Here is a 19342-nt window from a genome sequence, read left to right as displayed (position 1 = left end):
GGCTGAAGTAATGAGTCACCAGCACTCTGTATTAAACCCACTGCCCAGCGCAAGAGACCAATTTAAGTTTTGCAGACTCTATATTGAGTAATTCCGATTACATATTGTATTTTGTTAAGTGTATAGTGACTGCCCCTAAAAAGCAACCAATCACTTTGAAAATGGCCTATGTGGCTTCGATATGAGTCAGAAACATTTATTCTAGTGTTAAAATTGACTACAAAGTTTGTCATAAAGGCAGTCTCGTCAAAAATGTTTTTTTTTTTTTAACATGTCTTTTTCTGTTTGACTGTTGAGCAATACATCCTTGCCTAGTCATGTCGAGTTATGTGGATCTATGTATGTGGAAATGTTTAATTGTGGAAAAACTACACTGATGAAAAATATAAACGCAATATGTAAAGTGCTGATCCCCATGTTTCATGAACTGAAATAAAAAGATCCCTGAAATTTTCCATAAGCACAAAACCCTTATTTCGCTCAGATTTTTTTGCAACAATTAGTTTGCATCCCTGTTAGTGAGCATTTCTCCTTTGCCAAGATAATCCATCCACCTGACAGTTGAGGCATATGAAGAAGCTGAATTAACAGCATGATCATTACACAGGTGTACCTTGTGCTGGGGACAATAAAAGGCCACTAACGTGTGCAGTTTTGTCACAACACAATGCCACTGATGTATCAAGTTGAGGGAGCTTGCAATTGGCATGCTGACTGCAGGAATGTCCATCAGAGCTGTTGCCAGATAATTGAATATTAATTTCTCAACCAATGTCGTTTTAGAGAATTTGGCAGTACATCCAACAGGCCTCACAACCGCAAACCACATGTATGGCGTTGTGTGGGCGAGCTGTTTGCTGACGTCAACGTTGTGAATGGAGTACCCCATGGTGGCGGTGGGGTTATGGTATGGGCAGGCATAAGCTACGGACATCAAACACAATTGCATTTTATCGATGGCAATTTGAATACAGAGATAACGTGACGAGATTCTGAGGCCCATTGTTGTGCCACTCATCCACCGCCATCACCTCCTGTTTTAACATGACAATGCACGGCCCCATGTCACAAGGATCTGTACACAATTCCTGGAATCTGAATATGTCCCAGTTCTTCCATGCCCAAAATTCATTGAGCATGTATAACAGTGTTCCAGTTCCCGCCAATATCCATCAACTTCCCTCAGCCATTGAAGAAGAGTGGGACAACATTCCACAGGCCACAATCAACAGCCTGATCAACTTTATTCGAAGAACATGTTGTGCTGCATGAGGCAAATTGTCACACCAGATACTTACTGGTTTTCTGATCCAAGGCCCTAACTTTTTCTTTTACGTATCTGTGACCAACAGATGCATATCTGCATTCCCAGATGTGAAGTCCATCGATTAGGGCCTAATTAATTTATTTCAATTGAATGATTTCCTTACATGAACTGTAACTCTACAAAATATTTGAAATTGTCGTGTCCCTTTATTGAATGGGACTCCATTGTGTCATCACCCCCAATGCTTTCAAAGGATGGCAGACTGAAAAACTCTATACGGATTGACCATGCCTCCACAGCCAACGTTTTATGTCTTGCAATGCATGCCCTGCCAAAGGACCCTAGTATGCAGAATAGTTAGCCCTGCCAAAGGCGCCTAGTATGCAGATTAGGTGGTTGGATTTCGGTTGGTCCCCAAGTCTGCACCAGTAACGCTAGCTTGGTGTGCAACGACTAGTGGTGGCGAGTATAACCAGAGAGACTTGAATATCCGATCGCTGCAGCTGTACATAGTCCATCTGTAAATAGCCCACCCAATCTACCTACGTCATCCCCATATTGTTTTTATTTACTTTGCTGCTCTTTAGCACACCAGTATCACTACTTACACACCACAATCTGCTCATCTATCACTCCCGTGATAATCTGTCACGTTCTGACCATAGTTCTGTTATTTTATTATTTGTTTCCGTGTGAGTGTTTGGGCCAGAGGGTACTGTTTCGGTTTTGTAAATTCACGTCATCGTTTATTGTTTTGATTCAGTGTTCAGTGCTTTCTTTAATTAAAATCATCATGAACACTTACCACGCTGCGCTTTGGTCCGATCCTTACTCCTCCTCCTTAATCCTTTACAGAAACACCCACCAAAAAAGGACCAAGCAGCGTGGTATCGTGCAGCAGCGATCTCAGGACTCCTGGACATGGGAGGACGTTTTGGACGGAAAGGGTTGCGACACATGGGAGGAGATCCTGGCTGGAAGGGATCGCCTCCCATGGGAACAGGTGGAGGGCAGCCAGGAGAGCGGAGGCAGCAGATAATGGGAGCCAGCGCTTCGAGGGAACACGGCTGGCAAGGAAGCCCGAGAGGCAGCCCCAAAAATGTATTGGGTGGGGGCACACGGGGAGTGTGGCTAAGTCAGGTAGGAGACCTGAGCCAACTCCCCGTGCTTACCGGAGAGCGAGAGGGATTGAGCAGGCACCGTGTTATACCGTGAGGTCGAATCGGCCGGGCTAGAGTGGGCATCGAGCCAGGTGCCATGAAGCCGGCTCTGCGCATCTGGTCTCCAGTGCGTCTCCTCGGGCCGGCGTACATGGCACCAGCCTTCCGCATGGTGTCCCCGGTTCGCTAGCACAGCCCAGTGCGGGCTATTTCACCTCGCCCCACTGGCCTGGCTACGGGGAGCATTCAACCAGGTAAGGTTGGGCAGGCTCGGTGCTCAACAGCTCCAGTGTGCCTGCACGGTCCGGTCTATCCGGTGCCACCTCCACGCACCAGCCCTCCCGTGGCAGCCCCCCGTACCAGGCTGTCTCTCAGTCTTCTCCCTACAGGTGCTCCCGCCTTTCCAGTGCCGTCAGAGCCTTCCTCCTCTCCAGCGCAGCCAGAGTCTCCCGCCTGTCCTGAGCCGCCAGAGTCTCCCGCCTGTCCTGAGCCGCCAGAGTCTCCCGCCTGTCCTGAGCCGCAAGAGTCTCCCGCCTGTCCTGAGCCGCCAGAGTCTCCCGCCTGTCCTGAGCCGCCAGAGTCTCCCGCCTGTCCTGAGCCGCAAGAGTCTCCCGCCTGTCCTGAGCCGCCAGTCTCCCGCCTGTCCTGAGCCGCCAGAGTCTCCCGTCTGTCCTGAGCCGCCTGGAGCCGCCAGAGCCGCCAGTCAGCCAGGATGCGCCAGAGCCGCCAGAGCCGCCAGTCAGCCAGGAGCCGCCAGAGCCGCCAGTCAGCCAGGAGCCGCCCTTCACTCCGGAGCTGCCTGAGTCTCCCGCCTGTCCTGAGCCGCCAGAGTCTCCCGTCTGTCCTATGAGCCCCAGGAGCCGCCAGTCAGCCAGGATGCGTCAGAGCCGCCAGTTCCACCAGTCAGCCAGGAGCCGCCAGAGCCGCCAGTCAGCCAGGAGCCGCCTTTCAATCCGGAGCTGCCTGAGTCTCCCGCCTGTCCTGAGTCGCCAGAGTCTCCCGTCTGTCCTCTGAGCCCCAGGAGCCGCCAGAGCTGCCAGTCAGCCAGGATGCGCCAGAGCCGCCAGATCCGCCAGTCAGCCAAGGATGCGTCAGAGCCGCCAGATCCGCCAGTCAGCCAGGAGCCGCCCTTCACTACTGTCACGTTCTGACCATAGTTCTGTTATTTTATTCTTTGTTTTAGTATGGTCAGGGCGTGAGTTGGGGTGGGCAGTCTATGTTTGTTTTTCTATGTTGGTTTTTGTGTTCGGCCTAGTATGGTTCTCAATCAGAGGCAGGTGTCGTTAGTTGTCTCTGATTGAGAATCATACTAAGGTAGCCTGGGTTTCACTTTTGGTTGGAGGGTGTTTGTTTCCGTGTTTGGGCCATACGGTACTGTTTCGGTTTTGTAAATTCACATCATCGTTTATTGTTTTGATTCAGTGTTCAGTGCTTTCTTTAATTAAAATCATCATGAACACTTAGCACGCTGCGCTTTGGTCCGATCCTTACTCCTCCTCAGACGAAGAGGAGGAAATCCATTACATAATCTGCTAAATTGTAATTACTTTACTACTATGGCCTATTTATTGCCTTACATCCTCATATCATTTGCACACACTGTATACAGACTTTATTTTTTTTCTATTGTGTTATTGACTGTACGCTTGTTTATTCCATGTGTAACTCTGTGTTGTTGTTTCTGTCGCACTGCTTTGCTTTATCTTGGGCAGGTCACAGTTGTAAATGAGAACTTGTGCTCAACTAGCTTACCTGGTTAAATAAAGGTGAAAAAAAATTATATATATATATATATATATATATATATATATATATATATATATATAATGACCTCGCTGGAGAGTATAACCAGAAATACTGGAATATAATGACCTCTCTGGCTTTTCAGTATTAGCTGAGTAACATTCCCCAGCAAGAAAACCAAATGTCACTCAAACAGAAGGGAGAGTCACTGACAACAACCAAAACAGGTGGGGTTTTAGGAGGAGTTCTGAAAGACACTCATGCGGGTGTCCACTGAAAGTTGACTAGCAATGAACAACATCTGGAACCTAAAAGACACCCACCCACTAAATTAGCCTAAGAGGAAAACAAAAGAAAAACCTACACCAAACTTAAAGACAGTAAGAAAACCAAAAAGGTGGGGCAAAACTAAATCAGATAAAGGATTGTTTGTATAGAAATCAACATAGGGAGCGCCACCTAAAGATGTCAACCCCCCGCCTCCATCAAGACAAGTGGAGCACTGGGCCACCCACTCTTAAATAGCACCTGGGCCATTATGAATTTGTGTACATATATATATATATTTTTTATAGCTGTCTAAAATTGAAGTTTTGAGAAACTTACATACTGTACGCTCCTATAACTCTCGTCCCCTTTGAACGATCGCAACCAAAACAATACTCGTCTCCAATATGGCAAAACGTGCAGTCAAAATCAGTTGTGAGCCAGGGCTACACACTGGCTCAACACAAAAGACAAAACTTATTGACTGCCCTCTCTTGAAAGACAATCAGCAACCAAGTTGGCTCGACCACGGACATGTCTGATTTCAAGGGGGAACTGCTGCAATATCCGTAGTAACTTTCCTCTCGTGATTTTCCTCAGTGGAATGGCCTCAGGGAAACGAGTGGCAGCGCACATGATGGTTAAGAGTAACTTGTTAAGAAACTTTGAGCAAAGGACCATCACAGTCCACCAGAAGAACCCTGCTGAAAGGTATGTCAAAAGCAGGAATATAGTGCAAAGGTGCAACCGGCACAGCTTGGTTCGGTTTACCCATCCGCTGGCAAACATGAAATAATTTACAGTAAGCCACAACATCCTGTTTCAGACTAGGCCAGAAGAAGTTATTCAAGATACAGTCATACATCTTGTTGACCCCAAGATGGCTTGCCATACTAACATCATGAGCCAACCTCAGTATCTCTTATCGTAGTGTAACTATAGCGACAATTTGAGACACACTGGGCCAATTGTCTTGCCACGAAGTGAAGCGAGGATGCCATTTCCTCATTAGAACATTTTACTGTTTCGCAATCAGCTTATTCCTGGACATTGAAGTCGACTGTAGGAACCTTCGCTCGCCTTTGGGGGTTTCAAAGGAGAGATCAACTCAGGAGGTTTAGCGAAATCAGGATCACCCATAAACGTCTCGGACATATCGACCACGGTGGGATCGCTGACATCCTCAATACTAGACTTGCTCCCGGAAACTTTCTTAGACGTAGCATGTGTAACGGCACACACTGAGAATACTAAGATAATTTTTTTGATAACCCATCAGGTTACTTTACTCTGGGTTCCTTACCAACAACAGGATTTGGCACGACCATCCCTCCAGCCAAATCATTTCCCAAAATGAACAAGACCCCCTTCACTGGTAGGCTAGGCCTCACTCAAACAATGGAACTAGAAATAAGATCAGACTCGAGTTCCACATTATACAAAGGAACTTCCATGCAACCCATCTCCACGGCGTGTACTTACACATTGTAGCCAGTTGCTGAAGTGTCAGACAAAGGCGAAACACCCTCCAAAATGAAGGACTGGGCTGCCCCGGTATCTCACAGTATCTTCACCAGCTGCTTAACAGCATCCCAACTCCTCAGAGGCACGAACCCGTCTGAATCAAAGGGCTATAACACATCGGATCCAAAATCTTGTTTAGGAAATACACCAGTCCTAACCAGAGACTTAATGGGCCGGAGTGCTCCCACAAGAAGAAATAGCTTTTTCTCTCATTTCTCCGTTTCAACCTAGAACACTGATAGACGATATGTACTTTCTCACGCCAGTACTGACAAACTGGCGGATACAAAAAAAAAAAAAACAGTATTCTGCTGATCTTTATCTTTGGGCACTGAAGAAATGGACTGAAACCTCACAGTAGGAGACTTCTCTGGACATCTCTGGACTGAAACCTCACAGTAGGGGACCTCTCTGGACATCTCTGGACTGAAACCTCACAGTAGGGGACTTCTCTGGACGTCTCTGGACTGAAACCTCACAGTAGGGGACCTCTCTGGACATCTCTGGACTGAAACCTCACAGTAGGGGACTTCTCTGGACATCTCTGGACTAAACCTCACAGTAGGGGACTTCTCTGGACATCCCTGGACTGAAACCTCACAGTAGGGGACCTCTCTGGACATCTCTGGACTGAAACCTCACAGTAGGGGACTTCTCTGGACATGTCTGGACTGAAACCTCACAGTAGGGGACTTCTCTGGACATCTCTGGACTGAAACCTCACAGTAGGGGACCTCTCTGGATTGCTTTTTGCACAGAGATAACTACTGGTTGCTTTGTTTGTGAAGGTAGTTGTATGTGTCAACAAACTCATCTGCTAGAACTGCAGCTTTCTCAAGCGGGATCTTTGTGCTCGTGAATCTAGGTTGTAACCCAATTCTTGAACTGATAGAGAAGTATGAGTCTTTAAATTCCTTAACCTCTTAAGAACAGATCAAAAAGACATGCTTGTTCCCTTGCGAACTCAACATGGCTTTATTGTTTTTTTAAAAAATATACAGAACTGATGTCTGTATGCCTCTGGGACCAACTCACAAGCCCGAAGGACAGTAACTTCAACAGTGCCACAGTTCGATCTCCATTCAAGAGACAAAGCAGTGCACACCCTCTTATTTAATTAAAGCCTGTGTGTTTATTCAACTTTCAAAATGATTCCACCAATCTTATAACCCCTCAAGGTGGATGTCAGTGAAATAAACTCTCCACAAGTTTATTTTGAACACAAATATCTGGGTACAGCAGAGCTTCAGAGTAGGTGACGAGTGACCACCATACTCACGGGAAACAATATCCCAGACAAGCCCCCATTTTGTTATGTTCCCCAGCAAGAAGACCAAATAATGTCACTCAAACAGAAGGGGAAAACTAACAAAGAGTCACTGACAACAACCAAAACGAAACAGGTGGGGTTTTAGGAGGGGTTCAAAAAGACACCCACTAAATTTGCCCAAGAGGCAAAACAAAAGAAAAACCCACACCAAAACTAAATCCAGGAAGCAAACCAAAAAGGTGGCTCAAAACAAAATCAGATACAGGATTGTTTGTCTAGAACTCAAAATGGGGTGTGCCACCTAAAGGTGTCAACCCTCTGCATCTATCAATGAAACTGAAGCACTGGGCCAGCCACTCTTAAATAGCACTGTATATTTGATGAGGGGCCAGGGGCTGATCTATACTGCCATGCTTATCAATGGGGTGCTGGCAAAGACCTTACCTCCAGCCTCACCTCTTTCCCACTCACCAATGGTCGTCGATTAGGTAGGTTTAGTCTGACCTCTTCAAGCTTCACCATAGTATATACATAGTATATATTTGTTTGTCAGATATCACCTATCCTAACTGCCAGTGGCAATAGAACAGTGACTGTGTGTGTATGTGTTCACAGAAACATGTATGGAGTCAGCACATGGAGACTTGCAAGATGATGTGAAGTCCAGTCTGACAGATGGGCTTGATACTGATGTCTTTACATGGAGAGAGACCTGTCACTTAGCATAAAATAATGTACTAAACTTTTACTTGTATTGTCTTTTTTTATCATTGAATTGAATCATATCAGTCATTATGGGGAGGGAGAAACCCTGTGTATTCTGCAAAAGGATCAAGGAACTCATTTTGTATACAGGACATCAGGTATACAGGTATGACCACTGTGACATGTTTGCCAAGGTAGCCTCATTTCCATCAGACAAAATTATGAATAGGCACAGTATCGGCTGGGAATGACAATAAAAGGTGCACGTTGTTATATTAGTAGAACACTGCTTACTATGGTAATTATGTAAAGGCTTGTTTATTCTACATTGACCTGTTACCACATTTGAAAGTTATCAAAACACTTTGTTTAGAATAACTACATCAATTCAGCAAATGCATTCTTCTCAAATTACTCTGTAAGCTACTGACCTATTTAAAGCTTCCTCCGGTATCTCACCATACATAATAACCATACTGTAGTTATTGAACTCAACATGCATGAGGTTTGTTTGCTGATTGAGTGGTGTGAAACAGCTGCAGGCAAGGTTCTGACAGATCTTGATGGTGGCAAGGACACACCCAAGAAACACCCACATCAAAGTTTAGCTTCTGTCATGGCCACCAGGATTTCTTGAGGAGCAACCCAAAAAAACAAGGCCAAATTAGCCGCTGCAGTTCCCCTTTAAATATAACCTGCCCTATACAATAGCTTTCAACAAACTTGATTGGTGTAAACTTTAAGAAATGGTGGTATAAATAATACATTTTAAAATTAAAAGTATGTCAAATGATCCATTTATTTTTTCATAGGTTGTTGCAATCCTGTGAAAAACAGTTGTGCTGCACTAGAGTGCTAAAAGAAAATCGATATGCCCAAAGTTTTGCATTCATTTGCAGGGGGACTCATAATAAAAAATAAATCCCGATCGTGCTGCCAACATAACACCCTGCTGCTATGAGAACGGTACTCAATGCAGCTGCTGTATAGGAGACGGGGGTGTCGTGTGTGCATGTCCTTGAAAAGAAAAAATGTGCTACATCAAACCGATGACAGTGCGAATAATAATAGGGTATATACAGTATACGACATTGGTATATCAGCCAACAATGTTCCATGAAACGATGCCTACCATTGACTACACACTATACTTGACTCTTAAAATGATAGTTTATCATTAAGTCTCGATTTCTCATCGGACTCTATTTTGTTCATTCTATTCAATATGCTGTTCTTGTTCTAATCTGTTACATTCTATTTCCATGATTAGAAAGGTGATACCCCTTGATAAAGTTATAGTTTGAGTCATTTTCTCAAGACAACTGCCGATGGCTTGCTATGATTACCCAGCACTGAAATTACTGTTTGTTGTTGCAGTTATGCATAGCCATACAGCATTGTGCCTACATTATGTCCACAGTCATCAAAGGCTACCAAAAGGTTAGTAATAACAATCAATACCAGGACATGATATCAGCTATTTTATTAAGGGTTTATTTACATTCAATGAAGGAATTCTGACTGAAAATGATTGCATGAGAAGAATATGATAACCTGAAAATGGTTAACATTCAGTTTTACACCACTAAAATACCCTTTAACCATTGAGTCATCTGAATATGAAAAACCTTCTGATCTACATATATATTAACACATATATAGCACCGAAGTGAAACCTTTTAAATCTTAGTCATATTTAAACAAATATTAAAATATATTCACAATTCAAGCCTAATGATCTTTTTAGTGCAATACTACATTCATATTGACTGATTCATAAACTCAATAAAACATGATTATAGTCATTTTTCATTATATAATTTAATATCTGTGCTACAACTGGTAAATAGATCTAATGGAACGCATCTCTTGCATGGCTGAATGAAAACAAATGTTTTCCTTTGTGTCTCTCCAACGTTCTTAGGGAGGAAACGCTATAGAGAAAATGAGCCTCCCCTCTTCAACATTGGAACGTTTTGACATCCATAGAAAGTTAGCCTTAGCCTGTGCCAGTCTGTTTGTGCTATCATGCCAAACATGTCCATTATGCTGTGAGGCTAGACTGTGGGCAAGAGCACAAACAGATCAAGACCAGGGAAGACATGGCTTAGTTACACACATAGAAAAAAAAGGTGCTATCTAGAACCTAAAAGGGTTCTTTGGCTGTCCCCATACGAGAAACCTTTCAAGAACCCCTTTTGGTTCCAAGTAGAACCCTTCTGAGTTCCATGTGAAACCCTTTACACAGAGGGTTCTACATGGAACCCAAAAGAGTTCTACCAGGAACCAAAAAGGTTTCTTCTATGGAGACACCTGAAGAACCCTTTGTTCGAAGAGTGTAATGCATGAATTGATACAGCATTGGAAAGTATAGCTTTGGGAAACACTCAATCCCAGACCCTGAGATAAATAATTACTGTATACGTTTCTTATACAGTGCCTGAAGAAATGTAAAATAACCAGGTCAATATGTGGTTACCATCTAACCTAAAAATGATAATTACATCATGGCATTTGGCCTTTACTGAGTAAGTACTTAGATTTAGGTTAATTTCAGTAGCTGCCCCCCCCCCCCCCCAAGAGTTATTTGTGCTCATATTGCTTTACTTGAAAATCTCTGAGGAACACCCTAACTAATGAACATGGTCAAAAAACAAGTAATTTGATACAAGCAAAACAGGAGTCCTAGCACCACTTAAGTTGTTTTACACTCAACAATGCTCAAGGCTAAGCTGTAGTAGCTATATAAACAAGAAATATCTGGTTCCATCAACTATTTTCTTTATGTACATTTTTATTAGGTGCGGTACCCCTTTAAATCGTAGATTTATTTTTATTCTATATTCATGAATACCATCTTCATGACTTAATTACTATTTAACTACAGTACCGAGTATCTTCATGATTATGGAAAGGGGAGAAACCAGTGTAAATGGCGGAATTGGACAGCTCTTAAAAATAATAATCCTCTCTGATTTGGGAAGAGTACTGACCCACCATGCCTTCAGAATCTGCAGGTATAGTGAATAAAAGCTAATAACTAGCTTCACATGGAGACCATGCTTGGTCTTCATGTGAAACACTATGGTCCACAATACACTGCCCTGAGTGTCTGATTGCACAGAGCACCTTAAGGGGATTTGTATCAAACCAATCCAAGCAGTAAGGATTCTCGCTGTCTAATCTCACAATATAATCAATGACATTACAACCAAGCACATTTTTACAATATATTGTTTTGAATTCTACAGAAAGTCTACAAAGCAGCAATAACATTAAACAGTGTTTAAATGTAGGAATGGAAACTACAAAATTTAGGTTTAGGATGGCACAAGTGAAAATTAAACAACTTCATTATTTGGAAAAACTGTTGGGAGTGTGTGTGTTCAGTTTCCAGTTCCACTGTAGAGATCAACAGTACTGGAACTCAGGTTCCTGCTCTGCCTTAGCCTCCTATCACCTGTTGGACTCTTTAGAGAGAAAGAGGCAGAGAGACAGGAGGGAGAGAGACCGAGAGTGAGAGAATGAAAGAAATACATATATAATAAAAATAAAAAAAACACAAGGTCATGCTTTATTGCTAAACTCGATTCTGAAGAGAGAATGATGGGGGTGTTTTTAGAACAGGTATCTTGGTCCTGGGTGAACTAAGGTGAACAATCCAGCAGGCAGCCGATAAGTTGCTACAAGGCCATAATGCAAACTAAACAAGAAGTATGAATAACGGTATATCCACTAGGAGACGCGTTACCTGAAAGGAGTCGTCGTCGTCACTGCTCTTGTTCAAATAGTTCAGAGAGGCAGCTCGTTTCATACTGCAACGGAATAACAAAGCATTTTCATTGGAGTGGGTCTCAAGCAAATGTACAGTGCCTTGCGAAAGTATTCGGCCCACTTGAACTTTGCGACCTTTTGCCACATTTCAGGCTTCAAACATAAAGATATAAAACTGTATTTTTTTGTGAAGAATCAACAACAAGTGGGACACAATCATGAAGTGGAACGACATTTATTGGATATTTCAAACTTTTTTAACAAATCAAAAACTGAAAAATTGGGCGTGCAAAATTATTCAGCCCCCTTAAGTTAATACTTTGTAGCGCCACCTTTTGCTGCGATTACAGCTGTAAGTCGCTTGGGGTATGTCTCTATCAGTTTTGCACAGAGACTGACATTTTTCCCCATTCCTCCTTGCAAAACAGCTCGAGCTCAGTGAGGTTGGATGGAGAGCATTTGTGAACAGCAGTTTTCAGTTCTTTCCACAGATTCTCGATTGGATTCAGGTCTGGACTTTGACTTGGCCATTCTAACACCTGGATATGTTTATTTTTGAACCATTCTATTGTAGATTTTGCTTTATGTTTTGGATCATTGTCTTGTTGGAAGACAAATCTCCATCCCAGTCTCAGGTCTTTTGCAGACTCCATCAGGTTTTCTTCCAGAATGGTCCTGTATTTGGCTCCATCCATCTTCCCATCAATTTTAACCATCTTCCCTGTCCCTGCTGAAGAAAAGCAGGCCCAAACCATGATGCTGCCACCACCATGTTTGACAGTGGGGATGGTGTGTTCAGCTGTGTTGCTTTTACGCCAAACATAACGTTTTGCATTGTTGCCAAAAAGTTCAATTTTGGTTTCATCTGACCAGAGCACCTTCTTCCACATGTTTGGTGTGTCTCCCAGGTGGCTTGTGGCAAACTTTAAACAACACTTTTTATGGATATCTTTAAGAAATGGCTTTCTTCTTGCCACTCTTCCATAAAGGCCAGATTTGTGCAATACATGACTGATTGTTGTCCTATGGACAGAGTCTCCCACCTCAGCTGTAGATCTCTGCAGTTCATCCAGAGTGATCATGGGCCTCTTGGCTGCATCTCTGATCAGTCTTCTCCTTGTATGAGCTGAAAGTTTAGAGGGACGGCCAGGTCTTGGTAGATTTGCAGTGGTCTGATACTCCTTCCATTTCAATATTATCGCTTGCACAGTGCTCCTTGGGATGTTTAAAGCTTGGGAAATCTTTTTGTATCCAAATCCGGCTTTAAACTTCTTCACAACAGTATCTCGGACCTGTCTGGTGTGTTCCTTGTTCTTCATGATGCTCTCTGCGCTTTTAACGGACCTCTGAGACTATCACAGTGCAGGTGCATTTATACGGAGACTTGATTACACACAGGTGGATTGTATTTATCATCATTAGTCATTTAGGTCAACATTGGATCATTCAGAGATCCTCACTGAACTTCTGGAGAGAGTTTGCTGCACTGAAAGTAAAGGGGCTGAATAATTTTGCACGCCCAATTTTTCAGTTTTTGATTTGTTAAAAAAGTTTGAAATATCCAATAAATGTCGTTCCACTTCATGATTGTGTCCCACTTGTTGATTCTTCACAAAAAATACAGTTTTATATCTTTATGTTTGAAGCCTGAAATGTGGCAAAAGGTCGCAAAGTTCAAGGGGGCCGAATACTTTCTCAAGGCACTGTATATGAAATGTCTTATGCTTCGGCGAGTGTGTGGGTGAGGCTACTGACGGGTACTGGACCAAGAAGGAATAGCGTATCATGTTGTGTGAATTTGTGTGTCAAATGAACGTCACAACATTTTCATTTGTTTACACATTTTGTCAGGTGCATTTCATATTATGATTCAGTAACACCGTTACTGAACATCTGCTCAGAATAGCATAGCTTCATGTGAGATTAATCATTAATATAACAGTACATTTAAGATTCTTTTTTCGTGCTATTTATCTTCAACGAAACCTCGTACAGAAGTGTTGGGTTGGTGGTCCTAATTAAGAGGAAGACAATAGCTGAAAAAAAAACTGCAGCATTATCCGTAACCAAACATGCAGTGTCGGACTTGGTGCTGTAGTTGCAGAAACACCATTTAAGAAGTGAAGATTGAAGTGGAAAGGGGATAAATACTTTAAGGTACTTGTTTAAAATAATCTCCAATGTGTGAATATTGTAATCTAAAGATATCTATTTTTTAGGCCAGGGTATTTTGACACTATTGAGACCGTATGGGAATCAGATAGAGAAACATTGTACTGAAATGAATCACGTTTTGACACGGGCTATTTTGGCATTTAACGCCCCATTCAGCCTCCAAAGCACCTTATTTCCTGAGTCAATTTGTTATGCAAATATATATTTTTTAAACATTTCCCATATTTAAGTCATTTCACAATTTGTCTTAATAGCCTTATGAACATAGCAACTTGGGTGCATCTTCTATCTGTGCTATAATGGTTCAGAAGACCATAAAATAAAATAAATGGATATTGGTAACAGTCCAGAACATCCATACCGGTCATCCCTAATTGAATGTCTAAAACCAGATAGAAAGTATTGTAGTCAGGTCCAAAATTATTGGCACCCTGATAAAGGTCAGAAAAACATGTATATAATAATACAAATACTGAGCAATATATATTTTTGTTTTAATTATAGTATTTTATACTAATACAATTGCTCAGAGAAAGAGAGATTTTGTTTAACAAGTAATAAATAAATACAAAAATCGATAAAAGACAGGGGTCAAATATATTGGCACCCCTGTTTTTAATACTCCAGCACCCTCCCCCTGCGAAGATAACGACACAGCCTTTTTCTAAAATGTTTTATGAGATTGGCGAACACAATGGGAGGGATCTTAGAACATTCCTCCATACAGAATCTGTCCAGAACCTTGATATTCCTTTTCTCTGCACTTATGGACTGCCCTCTTCAATTCAAACCACAGGCTTTCATTGGGGTCCGGGGACTCATATGGCCATTGCAATTATTTTTAATAATGGTCAATTAACAATTTCTTTGTGGATTTTGATGTGTGCTTGGGGTTATTGTCTTGCTAGAAGATCCACTTGCGGCCAAGTTTCAGCCTCCTGGCAGAGGCAACCAGGTTTTTGGCTAAAATGTCCTGGTACTAAAGTTCATGATGGAAATCAGATTGGGATACAGGCAGGTGGGAGAAACATTGGAATATACGAATGCGGGGATTGAACCCTGGTCTCAAGCGGGGAGACTCTGACCTATAATGTCCATAATCACTTAACTATAGTGGCTTGGGAGTGTGAACACATAACTAAAAGTATGCAAAAAATTAGTAGGAAACCACTTCATCATAATGGCGTCAAATTTACTTTAGACATGGCTGTGTTTCCACATTAGCTAGCAACTATAGTCATAAAAACCTAGCAATTCTAACAATAGCTCAAAAAATACAGCAGTTTCTATTCAATCTTTGACAGACAAAACCTTGACTTCAGAATAACTTTAGATGTAGTATAATGTTGGCTAACTATTTGCTTACTTTAGACATCTAATTGTATTTCCAGCCACTGTCAGTCAACCAATGCCAACTCTCAGTTGCTGATTGGTTGTTGGAAATAAAATATTTTCCATGATAACATTATGCAAAGAAGACGAACTAAGGCGCTTTATTTTCATGTGGCGCAAGTGTCCAACGTACGTTAGTTGGCTATTTCAGCGTGTAAAAACAGGCGATCTGGCACTAACCACCCCTGTGCCTAACCCAACCTGGTCTCTGAGCATTTCATATTATTCATTACTTAAATTTACACACTGCAAAAACTGGGCATGGATGAGGCTTCCACTATTATTCATTGTTCCTGCAGTGAGGGTTCAACCAATGATGTATATAAACCCTGGATTGCTGATGCTATGTCTTGACCAATGAAAGGCTTTGAAGCCGCCGTTGACCTTAAGGGCCCCAGGACCAGTGGAAGCAAAATAACCCCATAACATCACAGCCCCCCACCATATTTTACAGTAGGTATTTGTATTTATTATGGATCCCCATTAGCTGGTGCCAAGGCAGCAGCTACTCTTCCTGGGGTCCAGCAAAATTAAGGCAGTTCATGCAATTTGAACCATAATACATTCACAGATTTCACAACACACTGTGTGGACTCAGGCCCCTACTCCATCATTACTACATATCTACAGTACTAAATCCATGTCTATGTGTGTGTATAGTGCGCATGTTATCGTGTGTATGTATACATGTGTCAGTGCATACGGTTTGTGTTGCTTCACAGTCCCCTCTGTTCCATAAGGTGTATTTTTTATCTGTTTTTTTAAATCTAATTTTACTGCTTACATCAGTTACTTGATGTGGAATAGAGTTCCATGTAGTCATGGCTCTACGTAGTACTGTGTGCCTCGCATAGTCTGGTCTTGTCTTGGGGACTGTGAAGAGACCTCTTGTGGCATGTCTTGTGGGGTATGCTTTGGTGTCCGAGCTGTGCGCCAGCAGTTCAAACAGACAGCTTGGTGCATTCAACATGTCACCTCTCATAAAAACAGATTGACATGCATATTATTAATATTAGCTCCCAGTGTACATCCAAGGGCCAGCCGTGCTGCCCTGTTCTGAGCCAATTGCAACTTTCCTAAGTCCTTTTCTGTTGCACCTGACCACACAACTTTACAGTAGTCCAGGGGCAACAAAACCAGGTCCGATAGGACCTGCCTGGTTGATAGTGCTGTTAAGGCAGAGCAGTGCTTTATTCTTGATATACTTCTCCTCTTAGCTACTCTTATATCAATATGTTTGGACCATGACAGTTTACAATCCAGGGTTACGCCAAGCAGTTTAGTCACCTCAACTTGCTCAATTTCCACATTATTTATTACAAGACTATGCTAAGGTTCTGGGTTTAGTCAATTATTTGTCCCAAATACAATGCTTTTACTAACTTATTCCTTGCCACCCACCTACTCCGAAACTAACTGCAACTCTTTGTTAAGTGTTAAAGCCAGTGGCATGTCATTAGTAAAGATTGAAAAAAGTAAATTGGCCTAGAGAGCTGCCCTGGGGAATTCCTGATTCTACCTGGATTATGATGGAAAAACTTCCATTAAAGAACACCCTCTGTTCTATTAGACAAATAACTCTTTATGCATAATATGGCAGGGGGTGTAAAGCCATAACACATAAGACTATGATCAATAATGTCAAAAGCCGCACTGAAGTCTAACAAAACAGCCCCCACAATCTTATCAATTTCTCTAAGCCAATCATCAGTAATTTTTGTAAGTGCTCTGCTTGTTGAATATTCTTCCCATATATGCATGCTGAAAGTTTGTAGTCAATTTGATCACTGTAAAATAGCTTTGTATCTGGTCGAACAATTTTTTTCCAAAAGTTTACTCTGGGTTGGTAACAGGCTGATTGGTCAGCTATTTCAGCCAGTAAAGGGGGTTTTACTATTCTTGGGTAGCGGAATGACCTTTGCTTCCCTCCAAGCCTGGGAGCACACACACATTCTAGTAGGCTTAGACTGAAGATATGGCAAATAGGAGTGGCAATATCATCCACTATTATCCTCAGTCATTTTCCATCCATGGTGTCAGACCCCAGTGGCTTTTCATTGTTGTTAGACACAAATTATTTTCTCACCTCTTTCACGCTCACTTTACAGAATGCAAAATTACTCGTCGTTCATAATTTGGTCAGATATACTTGGATGTGGTGTCAGCGTTTGTTGCGGACACCACATTCGTTTTTCGATGCCAAACTCACCACCGGTGTGTGTGGCCAAAGAGCTCTATTTCATGTCATCGGACCATAGCACCGGTTTCAATCCAAGTGCCAATGCTGTTTTGCAAACTCCAAGGAACTGCTATTGTGAGATGGGTCTTGGATCCTTCGAAAGGCAAGTGGCCACGCATCTTATGTGAGAGCACACAGACCAAATTTTACAGCAAAATTGTACTCAAACACTGTTATAATAGCAGTTGCCAGAGGCACAACACTGGGGTCTGAAGTTATCATGTAATCTTCAAAGCATTTTATTCTCTGATCCTTGCCACTTTATTATGGGCATTTAGAGCCATTTGAATGAAGAAGTATTACATATTGTACCTTTAAGGCAGCAAAATGTTATAACTGTGCATGGGGTGTGAGGACTCAATAAGCACCGTGTGTTTGCGCATGTTTCTCTCTCTTACTGGAGGTTGCGTGGGTCGGGGGGACCGTTCCCCTGTAGTTTCTTCACCAGCATCTCGCTGCTTCGCCGTAAGACATCCCGGAGCCTCCCCATCGATCCTGCTCTCCTCAGGCCCCCACTGCCATCCTGAAACAACACCAGGGTCAGACAGTCCTGGAAACTCAAGTCTCCCAATCCATTCCTGATATATCCCAGGGGGTGTGCACCTTATTTGCCATTCCAGCCCAAACATACCAGATTGCTCTGACAAATTGTGTCCAAAAAGCATCTGGAATAAATCTTGGCTGCCATCCTGAAACTTCCTTTACAATACCCAATTAGGGTTGTTTGTGCTGACCTATAACAAAAGCCTGCAGACCTAAGGGCTCTTCAGGGGTGTGTCAACAATCTAGTAAAGTGGCTTCCTCATACTCACCGTGTCTCCTTTCCTTCATCTGCTATGATGGGTTAGGGTTAGTACTGAAAGACTAGAATCAAGTCCACAAATTTGTATCCACCTTATGGTTTTATACTGTTCAGTATTTTTCAGACCAGTGCAAATGAAGGCAGCAGACGAGAAGCTACCGAACCTAACCCTGCACTCGCTAAGGCATAGTCAAGGGCATTATTTCAAAATCAGCACTTCTCCAGTAGGGGAATTTACAGTATGTCAAAGATTAATGAATTTCAAACAAAAATGTATGAATAGGATGAAGCTGTAGAAATGCTCTGCTTTGAGAAACGAGTCTTTCATGCCCTACCGCAAACCTTCAGTACTTAGGGACTTAAACACTAAGTGCACACTTCAGGTAGAAGGGGGTGAAATGTAATTGGATTAAATCTGCAGCCTATTGCTGTGTACTACATTTTAGTACTGCAGTGAAGCGTTCATGCACCAGAACTTCCGGGTTGTGAAACTAGGTCAATGGACTCCAGAGGGGGGAGATGAAGAGAGGGAGAGCTCATATTGGATTTGCGGTTCCCCCTCGGGTTGGTTTACACAAGCAGCCAGCCAAAGAAAAGCCCAAAATGAAAGTCTTTATTTTCAGTCAATGTCAAACAAGGTTTAGAGACACATTCATCACAATGCAACAAAGGGATGCCAGGACAGGAGTATCAGTCATGGAGAGCATTCTACAGACAGACCAATGAAATAGTGTGACATAGCTAAATTGCTCCACTACATAGGCCTACCAGCCGGACAGCCAGTGCGTTTCAGAATTGGCTAGCTCCACTATTACTGTTTATTATTATTATATATTTTTTTAAATTCGGTTAGCAACATTGGAGCCGTCTCTTTCCACCGAGATACCAAAATGCCACAGTTACATGGAATTGCATTTTCAGATGGTATCAAGTGTAATTACCTTTAACTACACATGAGCTAATTGAAGTAATAGTCTCATAGTACCGCATCTGTTTTGGTTTAGCACATGCACTTTAAAACATT

The 19342-nt window shown here is 42.5% G+C and overlaps 1 protein-coding gene across 5 annotated transcripts in view; it reads right to left on the bottom strand.

Moving 5' to 3' along the window:
* Positions 1–9402: 9402 nt before the first annotated feature.
* LOC110486069 (kinesin light chain 1) overlaps positions 9403–19342 on the bottom strand; it is a 36173-nt gene continuing 26233 nt past the window's right edge. For all 5 annotated transcript variants that reach the window (XM_021557391.2, XM_021557390.2, XM_036940723.1 and 2 more), the window contains exons 14-16: positions 17915–18039; positions 11688–11751; positions 9403–11406 (exon numbers count right to left, since the gene is read on the bottom strand). In XM_021557391.2, coding sequence (XP_021413066.2) covers positions 11323–11406; positions 11688–11751; positions 17915–18039 — 273 coding nt within the window. In that variant the 3' untranslated portion in view covers positions 9403–11322. The remainder of the gene's footprint in view (positions 11407–11687; positions 11752–17914; positions 18040–19342) is intronic.

The sequence above is a fragment of the Oncorhynchus mykiss genome, chromosome 13, assembly GCF_013265735.2.
Source record: "Oncorhynchus mykiss isolate Arlee chromosome 13, USDA_OmykA_1.1, whole genome shotgun sequence".
Taxonomy (NCBI): Eukaryota; Metazoa; Chordata; class Actinopteri; order Salmoniformes; family Salmonidae; genus Oncorhynchus; species Oncorhynchus mykiss.
This window is presented reverse-complemented; position numbering and strand designations above follow the sequence as displayed.